Genomic DNA, 14,549 nt, shown 5'->3' with positions numbered 1-14,549 from the left:
AGGCGGGGTGTAACTCTTCAAGAGTGGCAATCGTTCGAATTACCACACACCAAGTATGGTTATCCAAACGATTGAAAAATGAGATGGGTTGAATGCCCACCCTCATTCGCACTCTAATTTGCACGCAGCACACGGGAAATAACCACGACAAGACTAGTAACGAATAGACTCGACAAGAAGATGATAGTAACCATTGGAGATCACGGAGATATCGATGCTTACGAAGCATAAGAATTACATTAATCCCTCAGGCCAAAGGCGGGGTGTAACTCTTCAAGAGCGGCAATCGTTCGAATTGCCACACACCAAGTATGGATATTCAAACGATTGAAAAATGAGATGGGTTGAATGCCCACCCTCATTCACACTCTAATCTGCACGCAGCATACGGGAAATAACCTCGGAGACAACAATTCTGACGAAGAAAGACATTGCATCTGATCCACGTTGGAGAGAGAAAATGAGACTTCTTTTGGGGATTAAGGATATCTGGTATCGGCACCGTGGCATAAAGAGATTTGTAATGTAGTAGCAGATATCAATCGGAGTTTGTAAGGACAAATTTTTATGTGGGGGAGTATCGTCATCTTGATTGAGTGCTAATTTGTATTATCTGGCTTAAGCTTTGTATGCATGTTTGAAATTTTTTATGGCGTAATGCTCCATTTTGATGGATATGCTACGCTTTTGAGGATGCAATGTTATATGCAGTGAATACTATATGCAGAGTGCCAAATAAAGGCATTAGTGAGGTAAACACCAGGGAGAATACCCTTGGCGTTAAGGACCATGTAGAGGTGCCGAAAGATATTGGACTTTGACTTGTAAGAGCACACTCTTGTTGTTGCCTTCCAGAACGTAGAATGACTTCGGACTTCTCACCATGTGCCACTGCTTGGAAGATTTTCAACTTGAGGAGATTCCCTCGATTCACCATGTTGGGGATTATCCGAATAAGGGCACCAGGTTGGAGAAATGGAACAACTCTCAGGAGAAATAAACTCCTGTGCTTGGGTAGAGACCAAATTTCTAGGAGAAATAAACTCCTATGGTCATGGAGAGACAATAAAACTCAAAAGATTGTGCCCCAAGCTTCGTGACTTATGGAGGAATTTGCCCTAAAGATCCTTGGAGAGATTTTTCGAATCTCGACGCAACTGCCTCAGATTGGTTGAACCCAAGAGAGAATCCTCGACTTGATTGCCACAGATATGCTGAATTTGAGAGGTCAAACCTCGATTCAATTGCCCCTGATTAGGTACATCTTACTAGAATCCTCAAGTCTTTCTTTGTTTTGGAGTCAAACAAACATGGGAACAACTTTACCACGCTCAATAGAGTCTTCAAACTCTTCCCCTTAGGGTAATCAAAGACAGCATTAATTGTTCATGCCCCATGAAGTTTTCAGGCAACTTGCCCCTTGGTAATCAGTCTTATGAAATGATTGGATTTTCACTCCACGGAGTTCTTAAGTCTTGCTACTGTGACATGATCAAGCTATTCACCGATTCTCATCCTTGAAAATTTCCTTGATGTTAAGCACATATTTTGTATGCAAAAGAATGTTAATTCTAAGAATGATAATTCTAATGCAAAGCCTATGTTAGTCTTGAAGTTGTAAAACTTTTTATTGAAATGAGGTTGCGACCTCTTGTGAACGAATCACTAGTTGATACAACCTCGATTTTTGCATATGGAAGATAAAGCAAGCATACGATACCAACATGGGTATAAGTCTCGCTTCATTGGGAGTCAGTTAAACGCTATCTCATCGGAGTGCGCTTTCAAAATAAATCCTACTTCAATTAGGACTTTTGAGGGTTGTAACTTGGCCGGGTTCACGGTTTTTTTTAAAAAACAAAGGATTTTTAGGCTCAAAATTATTTGTACCCACCCCCTTCATGATGTTCTCCAATCCTATGTTCAGTTAACTCAACATGAGCGTTCATCCCTCACAAGGAATTTTGAGACGGTTGAAGAATCAATGAGCTTCTTTGGACATGGCAGTCACCTTATCTTTCATTTTTGGTGTCTGATCACACGACTTTGTTCTTTGGATGGCAATTTCATCATCTTTTTTTCTTTTGCCATTTTCTTTTCATCTTTTTTTATTTTCATTATATTTTCGCCATTTTTTTGCTCTTTTTTTTTTGAACAAGTCGTGTGACCTCGCATAGTCTGTGATTCGTTGGAGGTGATTGCGACTGCCTCACTCCTTTGATTTGATGAAGTATTACCATTGTGGTATCGTCATCTCTTGATCTCTTGATGGAATAAGGATAATCATTGCGGTTTTGACATTCCTCAACCTTTTGGAGGATAACCATTGTTGTATCCTTAGATGCATACCCTTTTGGTGAGTTTTGAAAGCTCGATCAAGTTAAATGAACACTACCCTGCCCCAAGGTTAAAATAAGGGTTTTTATTATTAAAAAAAAAACTCCTACTTCAAGGCTCAAAGGGGTTGACGAGGGTCTATCTCCCTTATATCTCCGGTGTTTGGGGATTTGAAATAATGCCTGTACATCCTCAGTAGGGTTTTATTTAAAAGCACACAATTAGAGATTTTGCATTTTTATTTTTCATCATTCTCCCTCATCTTTTTGCCTAAGCAAGAGATTAGTAAAGTTGGTATCGTAATGCCAAAAACATTTTATGAGTGAAAACGAATGGGTTTCTTCAAGACAAACATAAACAATGTACTTTGATTTTCATTCAAAAATTAACAAGTTTTTACATGCTAGCAATGCTTAAACAATCAATGAAACGTTACAAATGAGAATGCAATGAAGAAACTAAATGAATGCCATTGTTGAGGAGACTTGACTCCGTCTGGACTTATTGATCTTGAATACTTTTTGCAGTTCTTTCCAAACACTTCAGATTACTCCAAAAGAGAACTCCAACGAAGTCACCCATGAGTCGTAAACTTTTGCCTTGCTTTAGGGATTCTAGCAATGCGAGTGATGCAATGCTCAAGATAAGAGTACGTCTAGCTTATCCCTCGTGCGGGAGCCCCAAGCATATTCATTGAAGGAGTATTTGCCATCAAACATGGAGGAACCTTGCATGGTCACCAAACTTAAAGAAGCTACTTGTTGCAAGGAGAGCTCAAACACCAACTGAAACACCAACCTCCACGGATACAACTGAGCACAAGAACCTTGAAAATGAGAGATGCTTCTACAGAACATTCTTGATTACCCCTTGGAAAGAAGATTGTGACAAAGTTGCTCGAGAATTTGTGGTGCTTTCATTATTACCATACCAACAAGTTCAAACAAGGAAGTAGCCTTCTACAAAACAGGAAATACTCGAAATGAGAATACAGAAATGAAATGATGATTGCCATAGTTGAGGAGCCTTGACTCCATTTGGGCTTTTTTTTTTCTTTTTTTTTGGTGATACTTTCTGGAATACGGACATTCACTTATGCATGAACTCTTCGTTTTATGTGCAGGCGATTTGGAGTGAATGATATTGCTTTGGAGTCAATGAGATCTTGGACTTTGTGTTTCAAAATATTACAATCCTCAATTGAATGTCCAGATGTCCCAGAATGGTACTCACACCTTGCATTTAAGTCATATCCTTGAGGAATCGGTGTTGGAGGGGGCTTAAACTCCCTTAGTTGGACCAAAGAATCCTTGAGCAAATGAGAAAGCAGCTGACTATAGGTCATAGGAATTGGGTCAATTCTTCTTGGTGGTCTCCTTGGCATTTGTGGACCCTGTTGATGGCAATGATTCAAGTACCCATTCTGTTCAGGTGTCTTCCTCTTTTGATCTGGCTGTGAAACAAACGGAGACTGATGAAGTGGGAAATCTGGAACCCAAGATGGTGCATTATGCTTCTGATTTGAAGTAGATCCTATATAGAAGTATGAATCAACCTTTTCCTCCACCACATATGGAATCTTATTTCCTTGAACAATCATACCCTAGGGGGTGAACCAAACTACTTTTGAGTCAATAAGATCTTGAATTTGATGTTTCAGCGCCCTACAATTCTCAGTATCATGGCCAGGTGCCCCAGAATGGAACTCGTATCGAGCATTGGCGTCAAAATTGGGGGGAAGCTTTTCAGGCGTAGCCAAATCTCGTAGCTCAATCAACTGAAGTTCCAGCAAACGAGGAAGTAACTGAGCATAAGGCATCGGGATCGGATTGAGAATTCTCTGAGGTATCTTAGGCTTTTTCCCATACATTTGACCCTCTTGATTCATTCTAGGGACATGAACAGATTGACGTGGAGGTAACGGTACTTGAAGTTGAGGGAGAGCCCCCTGAGGCATCCCATGAGTAAAAAGAGACCCTATTGAAGAGAGGGAGTCAACAACTTCTGTTGAAGCAGCAGGAACAACATCACTCTCTTTTCTTAGTACCGTTTTCAGAATTTCCATGACCAGGCTCACTTGAGTCTTCAACTGACTGTTTTCCTCTTTTAGTGCATCCTGATTATGGATCAAATCTTGCATTTCCAACATAAGATGACCCATATGTTCCTTCATCTCATCCATTTCCTCACGGAGTTGTTCCATAGTTGATCTTGGAGTTGTGGCGGTGAGAAGTCAAATCTGTTGTTGATCTTGAAATCTGAATAGAAAGGGTCCCATAAGTCTCTGAGAGAACCATGAAATGCATGATAGTATGAATGCATGTTTCATTTATGAGAGATCCTAAAGTCTTTTTACACTTTCCTTTTTCTTTTTTCTTTTGCAATCCAAGCTTTGTTTTATATGGAGTATATTTTTTTTTCTGCTTTTCTATTTTTTTTTTTTTGTTTTTTTGTTTTTTTTTTTTGGAAATAGACTTTAGGATCCCTCATAAATGAAGTGGATAAAGCAATGATGTTATGCAATGCAAAAGCATGGGATCCAGGTCCACATAATCTTAGTAACCACTGCACAATCCTCTGAATGACTGATATAAAACCTCCGTACAGGCCAAATGTTACAGGATCAAAGGTTCGACGCCTTTTTGAATACCAGAATATCAAGCACCATGAAAACAGACCAAATAAAGGTCCGACCTCAAATATGAAGAAGCAATGGTATGTTGGAGTCAAGGTTTCCTGTCCCACCCCAATCTCACGGGTATGAAGTCTAGACACGGACAAGTGGTCCCTAATGGTCACTAGGGTCTACAGTTCCCATGGGGTACAAAGTGTTTGAGGCAACAAGCGTGCCAGACACAGTGTTCCATGAAAGAACCTCGCCCAGTTGTGGTACCCCATGTCAAGCTCGATCGTGGCAAGAGCCACGGGAGTCAACATGAGCATCCACGCTAATCCTATGTGTCACTGGCCTGGGTAGTGGGCCTTTTACCTCACAAAAACCCCCCACCTGCAAAACAAAGCAGAAAAAAATATGTGGCCCCCACGGGGACCCATAATATAGTCCAGATGCATGCGGAAAGTAAACATGATATGCAAGCAGGAAAATAGACATGATATGCAAACATATATATAAGATGTAAACACATAAACAAATAAATAAACACCCAATAAACGAAACAAACAAAGGCTAGGATCGACTTGCTTAGGTACGGACCCGCAATAGGTCTGACATCCCCAGCAGAGTCGCCAGCTGTCGCACGCTCGCGAAAAATGAACAGAGTCGCCACTAATATATTTATCCCATAAGGGAAAGGAATATCAGAAAACCTAACAAAGGAAGGAACAGGGTCTTACGACCAGAGAATCTAGGTACGGGAGTCGGTTACGCAAGGGGAAGGTATTAGCACCCCTCGCGCCCATCGTACTCGATGGTATCCACCTATGTTTGTTTCTATCTAAAGGGTGTGTACTATGTCTATGTCTACATGCGAATGAATGCAAAAGAAATACGGGGAAAAGAAGGAAATATTTACAATTGTGCTCGTTCAAGCCCCGCGACTTGATGCCTATGTATCCTTTTCAGGAATCAGAGCGCCGTAGTTCGGCTCACGATTTTCTGTTTGTTTTTGTGTTTTTTAGTTGGGCGGAGTTAACACTCGCGCTATTGCATAAGGGGATAGCCTAGGATGCAATGGAGCGGAGATAACAATGCCCTTAAGAAAGGAGAGAAGAGAGAGAGAGAGTTTGAGTGTTTCGAGGAAATCCCTAAGGCAAGGGAAACTCGAGTTACTCTTTGATTTGTGTCTTTTAGAAGTTGGGAACTTACGCCTGAATGGAACCCTTAAGCAAGGGAGATCCAAGCACTCGAACATTCCCTTAAGCAAGGGAGGTTCAAGCTTCCATTCCCTTTTTAAGAATTTTCACTTTGATTATTAGTGTTTTAAGTATTTTCTTTGTATTTTTTAAAGGGGATTTTATTTTGATATTTATTAAGTGTTTTAGAGTTGTAAAGAAAAAGAAATGAGAAAAGGGGAAGAAAAAGTTATTTAAGCATTTCACAATATATGGAAAATATTCACAAAAGACAAGAATTAAATCTAAACTATTTATGAAAATATATTCACAAGCAACTTCATTTTTATTCATGTTCTAAAGCTATTTTGAATTAACAAAGAAAACTATTTATTTATGGTTAATCAACCAATCACAAATCAAAGGAGTCAACAATAAAATCAATTAAAGGAAATAATATTCTAAGAAAGGTCTAATAGAGTGAACCATGTTTTTGTCAATTTTATTTGAGAAAGATTCAATTAATATGCAAAAAGGATAAAAGAAAATCAATTTTTATTATGTTTTTTTTATTAACAGCAAGGAGTGCAAAAGCAGTTTCAAAAATGAACTAAAAACATTTAACAGCAAAAACTGGGCTCAAAATGGGGGTGGAAAAAGCAGTCCGGCGCTAAGGCCCATGTTTGTTAAATTGCGTTAGTGCTAGCATTGAGGGGGGTGTGATTCCTGAAAACAACAAAGGCCCATAGCGTGTGGGGCCCAACGCCTGCATTCTATTCAATCAGCACATGGTTTATTATTAGCATATGGCCTTTGTTTTTTTAATCAAAACGTGACACTGATGGAATAAACATGATATCAATTGGATTGGACAAGAAGGATTTTAAGTGGAATAAAAGACAAAAGAGTGCTTCATCAAATCATACTATGCCACCTCATGAATCAATCATGTGCACAAGAAAAAAGGCGGGGGACTAGTACATGCAAGACACGTGTGCCACCTGAAAGGGGTCAACTCACGTTCAGACGCCGGAAACCGGTCGTCTTCTCCGGGATGCTCTCGCCGGAGTCAACCAAGTATTGCCCAGAAAACCACTAAACCACCACCACCTGAGTCGAAATTTCGCATAGAGCAAGAATCCAGCCTCCATTTTCTCTAATAGTCTCTCTAATGGCCTAACCGAACCACAACAATAAAGCCCTAACTTGTAAAATTCATGGAAACGCAAGCTAACGGTATAGAAACGATCTTTATGCCACAGAGACTTCAATCATACCATTTGCTCAATCAAACAAGCATTATCTCATGGAAAACGAACAAGCTTCAAGAATCAGGATCATACAAAGTCTATGTAGCATACAATCACCAACGTTCTCTAATAATGCTAAGCGGTTTAGATTTCTAACCTGAAATGAAGCTTTGGATCTAAAGAAACAGACTGATATCGATGCCGCTTTCCACTCCTCGTTCTCCGATAGTGATGATGCTTCGAGCAGTAGCTTGAGGAGGATGATAATAGTCTGAAACTCAGTTCGGTACTGATTATGGAGAGTTGATGAAAGAGAGGATTCAGAGATGGTTGATGGTGGTCGCGGTGGTGAGAGTTTGTTGGAGTTTGTGATGGTTGTGAAAGTTGGTTGCGGTTGTTGGTTGAGTTTGTTAGGGTGGTTGATGGTGGTTGAAAGAGAAAGGTGAAAGAGAAGAGTGAAGGGAGGGTGAAGAGAGTGTGGAGCCGAGAGAAAAGTGAGAGAGAGAAGAGAAATTGAAGAAAGAAAAATGGATAAGTGGAGAAGTGTCTTGTGAATGAGTTGCAACTTCATTTATATATGGCCAATGATTATAGAATGATGGTGATTTCTTGAGTGTGGAGCCTAGAGTGTGATTGACAGCATATTCTTTTGCATTTCTTGAATGTGGGACTTGCTTTGGTGCGTATGTTTGTGATGCGTAGTTTTACATGCTTAGGGAACAAGTGTACCACATGGAGTAAATTTCCTGCAAGCTTTCAATATATGTGGTATTTGCATGGTTAGCAATGGCAATGTGATGTTATTGTGGAATAACTTTATGCATATGCTGCAGCAATGAATCCTTGGGCCAATGCCAATAACACTTCATGCGCCTCACTTTGAGTGCTCATATCTCAAGCCATGGTCCTTCATATGACTCACTTTCTGGCTCAAATGGAAGAGGGGATGGAATACATGAGATTTGCTGTTCGAAGGATCTTGAATTGTCATCTGGAAATGGGAGAAAAATGATCATGAACTCATGTTGTCAACACTGCTGGAGTCTCGTGCGCATGCCTTAGCTTTGGGCTCGTGTGTATAGTCAGAATATGACTTTGTGAGAGTGACACTTTGAGTCCCTCTATCTTGCTCCTCACTTACTCAATTGTTATGAAATCTGGATCAATGTAAAGAGGGCATGGCAAGGATTGGCTTAGAATCAAGCTTGTTCAAAATAGTGACTTGTGGAGGAAGAAAAAGGCATTGACATTTGGCACACCATGTGTTTGCTGAAATGCATGCGTGTGCCTTAAGAATCTGCCTTGGCTGCGTGCAGTGTTTGGCCAGTGTTGGGACACAACTTTGAAAGCTTGTATCTCACTCAATATTTGTTCAATTGTCCCAATTCTTGTTTCAATGGATAGAGGAGATGGCAAAGAAGAGAATGATACCAAGTTTGCATTCATGGCACTTCTGTAGAGCTCTAAAAATGGCTAGAGATTTGGCATGCCATGTGTTTGTTAAAATGCATGGTCATGACCTGACTTGTGACTTGGATTATGACTTGGTTTAAATGAACTTTCAGAAACTTTACACCACTTTAACTCTTCATACAAGCTTCAAATGAAAAAGTGTCCAACTACAAAGTTGTTCTACTCCATGAGAGGAACAACTTTGATGTTGGAAATTTCTCCAAAAAATGCCATTTGCCACGTGTAAACAGATGATGAAGTGGACTGCTTGTCAAGCTTTTAAGATGCCAAAATATTTTCTAAGTGTTGGAACTTTTGTCTTTTTGCTATTTTGGCAACTCTTCGTCGAACTCCCGATTTTATCCATTCTTTGACTTTTCTTGACTGATTTTCCACCAAAAGTCAATATTTGAATAATTCTTTTGATTTTGACCCAAAAGTCAACTGTTTTGATTTTTCCGACTATTGATGAAATTCCCGATTAAATCTCCTCCAGTCAAATCCAGTCAAACAAACACATCCACACAAGCATCATGCCACTTCTCCTCATAAAATCAGCTTTTGATCGATGTATTTGACCAAAAAGTCGACTGCGTTGACTTTGGTCAAGAAACCCTAATTCTGGATGCCCAGATGAACAACAAGCTTGTATCCTCTAACCAATGTCTTGAGTTGAGAATGAGAAAACCCTGATTTCAAAAGATCTTGGACAAGATGATGACACCCCATATTAGGCTTCAAATCTCTTCTTCTAATCAAGGACCAATGATATGGATGCATGCAATGGTATGACCTAAATGGATGTATGTTTATGAATGCAAAGCCTAAGCCAGTTAGAAGTTAAAGGGTAGGACAAATTTGGGGTATGACAACTACTTTCCTCTTTCTTAAAATATCTATTTTTTTCTCTTCCTCTCAAACCTCGCCATCTTTCATGCTTGCTTGTTCCTTTCATATTTGTTAATCCAATAATCCTTCATTTTTCTCCAATTTTCTCACTTAGCTTGACTAAGTTTATTTACGGGTGATTGAAAATAAAAGGCAAAGTGAGCATTTTAATTTTCCCTAATTGTTTTCATTGTAAATGTACTTTATTAAACAATATTATTTCTTATTTTCAATATATTTTAGTCTAGACTTTCATTCATGTTTAGCCACACCAATATGTCATGTCCGGATCCGCCCTTGCCTATATCTGAAGGGAGAGAGCAGCTCTCTGATTCACTATACTCCAAAAGTTGTTACATGAGATTACAAATGATTTACAAGAAAATAACCCTCCAAGTTCTCAAGTTCTATTTTCTACCCAAGGGTTTCACAAGCCCTATTTTTTACCCAAGTGTTTCCCAATCTCTCGGACTTTCAATATATGAATTACCTTTGGATCGAAGGCCGCTCTAAATCGTTCCGGTCAAAATCTCCAAAAATCATTCTGCTATGAAATTTCTCGTATCTCTCTTCTTCTCCAATTTCTCTCCTTCTGCTACTTTCCAATTGCCTCAAATTTTGTTTTCTCAATTTTGAAACCTAGGTGGATCTACTGCATCACTATTTCCAATTTCGGCCTAACTAATACGCACGTGCACAATACTACCATATTAGCCCATTTAATTACTTAAAGTATACCCCCTTGGCTCTCAATCTCAAATTCTCGGTCTAATCTTAATTACTCAGAAAATTCTCAAAACGTCAAATATTATTCTAATAATATTTATAATACTAAAAATATTGAAATTTACAATTAACTATCGACCCGCTATCTCGTAACAATACCGACTCGGTCGCTCAAAATTCTCCAAAACTCAATAAATACTAAAATAATTCAATTTAATTAATAAATCGAAATACGGGTGTTACAACTCTCCCCCACTTAAAATATTTTTGTCCTCGAAAATTTACCTGATTCAAACAGCTCAGGATAGGATTCCCGCATACTGCTTTCCAATTCCCAAGTCATGCTTTCTCCAGCAGTTCCCGACCAAACTACTTTCACCAAAGCAATATCTTTGCCTCTGAGTGTCTTTGTTTCACGATCCTCAATTCGTACTGGCATCGGCTCCACTGTGAGATTATCCCGTACATGCACATCGTCCATGTGAATCACATGCGGCGGATCAGAAACATACTTCCAGAGTTGTGACACATGAAACACATCATGAAAATTTGAAATATTAGGCGATAACACCACTTTATACGCCACATTCCCAACTCTGTCCGATATCTGATACAGACCAATAAATTGAGGGGTGAGCTTCTTAGAATTCAATACTCGCCCAACACCAGTCACATGTGTAACTCTAAAAAACACATGATCACCCGCTTGAAAATCCAAATCCTTTCTTCGCTTATCATGATAACTCTTTTGCCTACTTTGCGAAGTTTTCATCTTCTCTCGAATCAACTTCACATTCTCAGTAGTTTCTCGAACAATCTCTGGTCCAAGGACTACACTTTCTCCAGATTCATGCCAACACAGAGGAGTCCTACATCTCCGACCATACAACGCCTCAAAAGGTGCCATTCCGATACTAGAATGGTAACTATTATTATATGTGAACTCAATCAACGGAAGATAAGTATCCCACGAACCTCCTTGCTCAAGAACACACGCTCTCAATAAATCTTCCAACGACTGAATAGTCCTCTCCTTTTGACCATCCGTCTGAGGATGATACGCCGAACTCAACCTCAACTTAGAACCCAACGCCTCTTGCAAACTCTTCCAAAAATCAGATTTGAACCCCAGATCTCTATCTGACACAATACACAAAGGAATGCCATGCAGCTTCACAATCACACTGGTATAAATCTCCGCCAACCTCGACACTGGATATGTGATATTAATAGGAATAAAATGAGCCGAATTCGTAAGCCTATCAACAATCACCCAAATAGAATCATGTCCTCTTGAAGTATTAGGCAATCCCGTCACAAAATCCATCGAAATACTATCCTACTTCCATTCCGGAACTTCTAACGGTTGCATTAATCCTGCAGGCTTCTGATGTTCAACTTTCGATTCCTAACAAGTCAAACAAGCATACACAAACTGCGCTATATCACGTTTCATTCCAGGCCACCAAAATAACTTCTTCAAATCCTGATACATTTAAGTAGCTCCCGGATGAATACTCAAATTGCTTCTGTGACTCTCCTCAAGAATCGTTTTCTTCATATCCATATCATCGGGAATGCAAATTCGATTGCGGAACCTCAACACACCTTGCGCATTCAATTTGAAATCACCATTCTCAGACTGATCGATTCCAACCATCGAATCTACCAATTTCACATCGAGCTTCTGAGCTTCTCTAATGTTGTCCAGAAATTCATTATTAATCTTCAGCATACCCAACATCACACTCTGAGGTGTCACTTCACACACCAAACTCATATCTCTGAACTGCTCAATCATCTCTAACTCCTTAACCATCATTGCCGATATATGCAAAGTCTTCCGGCTTAAAGCATCAGCTACAACATTCATTTTACCCGTATGGTAATTCAAACCGAAATCATAGTCTTTTAACAGTTCCAACCACCTCCGTTGTCTCATATTCAATTCCTTCTGATCAAATAGGTACTTCAAGCTCTTATGATCGCTAAATACTTTGAATCTAGAACCATAAATATAATGTCTCCAAAATTTCGATACGAACACAACTACAACAAGTTCTAAATCATGCGTAGGATAATTCTTTTCATGAGTTCTCAATTGGCTTGACACATAAGCAACTACTTTGTCATTCTGCATAAGTACACCTTCTAAACCCATCTTAGAAGCATCACAATATACCACAAAAGATTCTCCTAGATTAGGTAACGTCAAAACCGGAGCCGTCGTCAACCTTTTCTTTAATTCGATAGAACTTTCTTCGCATTGAACGTCCCACACAAAAGCTTTAACCTTACAAGTCAACTTAGTCAATGGAAGTGCCAATTTAGAAAACCCTTCGATAAACCATCTATAGCAACCGACCAATCCCAAAAAGCTTCTAATCTCGGTAGCCGACTTTGGGGTCTCCCATTGCAACACAACATCTACGTTAGATAGATCCACAACAATTTCGTTTCCAGAAATAACATGTCCAAGAAAACTTGCCTCTTTCAACTAAAATTCACACTTAGACAGTTTCGCATACAATTTCCTCTCTTTCAGCACTTGCAACACTATTTTTAAATGCTCTGCATGTTCTTCTTCCGACTTAGAATAAATCAGAATATCATCAATGAATACTACTACAAACCGATCCAAATAAGTGTGGAAGATACGGTTCATATACTTCATAAATACTCCCGGTGCATTAGTAACACCGAAAGACATCACCGAATACTCATAATGTCCATATCATGTTCAGAAAGCCATCTTTTGAATATCTTCATCTTTCACTTTAATCTGATGGTAACCCGACCTCAAATCAATCTTACTGAATACACGAGCACCCACCAATTGATCTATCAAGTCAACGATTCTCGGAAGTGGATACTTGTTCTTAATAGTTACTTTATTCAGCTGTCTATAGTCAACACACAACCTCATACTTCCATCCTTCTTCTTTACCAATAGCACCAGAGCTCCCCACGGTGACACACTTGGTCTAACAAACTTCTTCTCAAGTAAGTCTTCCAATTGCTTCTTCAACTCTGCCAATTCGGACGCTGACATCCTGTACGGTGCCATAGAAACAGGTCTGGTACCAGGTACAAGGTCAATCGTAAACTCAACTTCTCTTTCAGGTGGTACATTAGGAATTTCATCAGGGAAAACTTCAGGGAAGTCTCGCACTACTTGTAATTCATCAATTACATCTTGGTTCTCCACTGATAATGTAGCCATCAACGAGAACATATGAGTTTCCTCTTCTTGCATCAACTGCCGCAATTGTCTACCTGACAATAAACTAGCTTCCTCTTATGGAGTAGAAAACCTTACCGACTTATCATGACAGTTAATATGAACATAGTTATGCTCTAATCAGTTCATACCCAAGATCACATCTAACCCGCTTAAAGGTAAGCAAATCAGATCAACAAAAAAGTATTTATCGAAGATTGACAAAGGACACTTTACACACGCAAGAGAAGTAGTCACAGACTCCTTAGCTGGAAGATTGACTACCATCTCTCCATTCATAGCAGACAACTCAAGATTTAATCTTTCAACACAATCAGCAGCAATATAACAATGAGTAACACCAGTGTCAATAATAGTAATTAAAGGAGTACTATTGATGAAGCATGTACCTCTGATGCGTCGGTCCTCACTAGCTATCTGAGTCCTAGCTAAAGCGAACACCTTCCCATTGCTTGGTGCCTTCTTCAATTTCTCACACTTCATAATGATGTGTCCCTCTTCACCGCAATTGAAACAGATAACTTATTTATGCTTGCAATCAGGAGCCAAATGTCCAGTCTTCCCACAACGGAAACACCTCTATGCCTCAGTGTTACATACATTACTCTTGTGGCCAGGTTTTCCACATTTGAAGCATACTATACCGGCAGGAGCATCTCCCCCACTAGTCCTCTGACCCTGTGCAGATTTCTATTTACCCTTGCCAGGTGGAGTGTCATAGGGCTTGCCACGGTTCTGGTGATTCTTACCTCGCTTCTCATTGATAATCTTATAGTGAGCAATGTTGTCTTCCTCATAGATCTGACAGCTATCAACCAAATCAGCAAATACCTGAATCTTCTTCTGGTAACTAACAACCTTCT

At 39.5% G+C, this 14,549-nt stretch overlaps 1 protein-coding gene across 1 annotated transcript; it reads right to left on the bottom strand.

Annotated features, from left to right (window-relative positions):
- Positions 1-8,266: 8,266 nt before the first annotated feature.
- LOC131597986 (uncharacterized) lies at positions 8,267-11,772 on the bottom strand. Its single transcript, XM_058870641.1, has 3 exons — positions 11,550-11,772; positions 10,731-11,264; positions 8,267-8,370 (listed from the first exon to the last, which is right to left on the bottom strand). Exons 1-3 carry the CDS (start codon positions 11,770-11,772, stop codon positions 8,267-8,269), a joined length of 861 nt encoding a protein of 286 aa, XP_058726624.1.
- Between the last annotated feature and the right edge of the window lie 2,777 nt (positions 11,773-14,549).

This window comes from Vicia villosa, linkage group LG4 (genome assembly GCF_029867415.1).
Source record: "Vicia villosa cultivar HV-30 ecotype Madison, WI linkage group LG4, Vvil1.0, whole genome shotgun sequence".
NCBI lineage: Eukaryota > Viridiplantae > Streptophyta > Magnoliopsida > Fabales > Fabaceae > Vicia > Vicia villosa.
The sequence above is the reverse complement of the archived record's forward strand: the minus strand, read 5'-3'. Positions and strand labels throughout refer to the sequence as shown.